General features: G+C 38.9%; 1 protein-coding gene across 1 annotated transcript in view; it reads left to right on the top strand.

Annotated features, from left to right (window-relative positions):
* DNAH11 (dynein, axonemal, heavy chain 11) overlaps positions 1-1,038 on the top strand; it is a 364,599-nt gene that overhangs the window by 82,197 nt on the left and 281,364 nt on the right. The window contains exon 28 of the mRNA XM_008573669.1: positions 124-246. Coding sequence (XP_008571891.1) covers positions 124-246 — 123 coding nt within the window. The remainder of the gene's footprint in view (positions 1-123; positions 247-1,038) is intronic.

Here is a 1,038-nt window from a genome sequence, read left to right as displayed (position 1 = left end):
GAGAGATGTGTGCAGCAGCTGACTTGAGTGTATTTTAGTTGCATTCCATTTCTCTGCCATTAGGTAAAAAGAACCCTTAACATATGTGGAATATGCTGTCTGCCTTTTTTCCTTCCTTATCAGACCAAGTTTTCAATAAGTGAAGCCACAACGTTGGCAGATTTGTTGGCACTGCAGTTACACAGAGTGGAAGACGATGTCCGCAACATAGTGAACAAAGCAGTGAAAGAACTGGGGACTGAGAAGGTAGTGTCCTCGGGGCTGTGTGTCTTCTACTAGGCTGATTTTGTTCATTAGCATAGAAGCCAGTTCAGGGAGCAGTCCTTTGGATGCCCTAGCGTGTGGAGACACAAGTCCCAGTTTGTTTGCTGTTGCTAGTTAGGTGGGTGACTTGAGCAGGAAACAGAATTATTCCGGCCACAATAGATGTGTCAAACAGAAGGGTTGTCTGATGACCATCTTTGTAGTATATCCATCCTTTATTTTGTAGTAACTGTCTTACTTTTGTAATAAATATCTTTTACTTTGTAGCAAGCACCACTCTAAGTGCTTTATTTATATTCATTCAGTACTCTGAGGTAGGTGACATTATCCCTATTTTACAGAAGAGAAAACTGAAGTAGAGAGAAGTAGTTACCTTACCCAGATAGACACAGTGGACTGAGGTTCACGTTCAGCCACTCAGGGAACTCCCTGTCTCATGCTGGCTAGTTTGTAAATAATGTCTATCAACCCTTCAGATGATCTTTTAAGTCTCTTCCTACTCTCACATTCTGTTTTGGTGAAGGATGTAAAACTCAGATATGCTACAACCTTGATGTTAGTGTGATGCTTGTTCTTTTGGTGGGATGGAATTCATTCTCCATTCTCCAAACCTTACTACCATGAATTATTTGGAGGAAAAAATGAAGCCAATAATATTTGATATCACTCTCCTTTATTGGAAATTGTAAAAAATATTTTTTAAAATCCAGATAATAGCCTAGGTATTGATCCTAAATTAAACTTTTGCGCACATAATTTACACTTTTTTTTTTT

The sequence above is a fragment of the Galeopterus variegatus genome, unplaced genomic scaffold (genome assembly GCF_000696425.1).
Source record: "Galeopterus variegatus unplaced genomic scaffold, G_variegatus-3.0.2 Scaffold949, whole genome shotgun sequence".
NCBI classification, from domain to species: Eukaryota; Metazoa; Chordata; class Mammalia; order Dermoptera; family Cynocephalidae; genus Galeopterus; species Galeopterus variegatus.
Note: the sequence above shows the minus strand (reverse complement) of the source record. Positions and strands in the feature narration are given on the sequence as shown.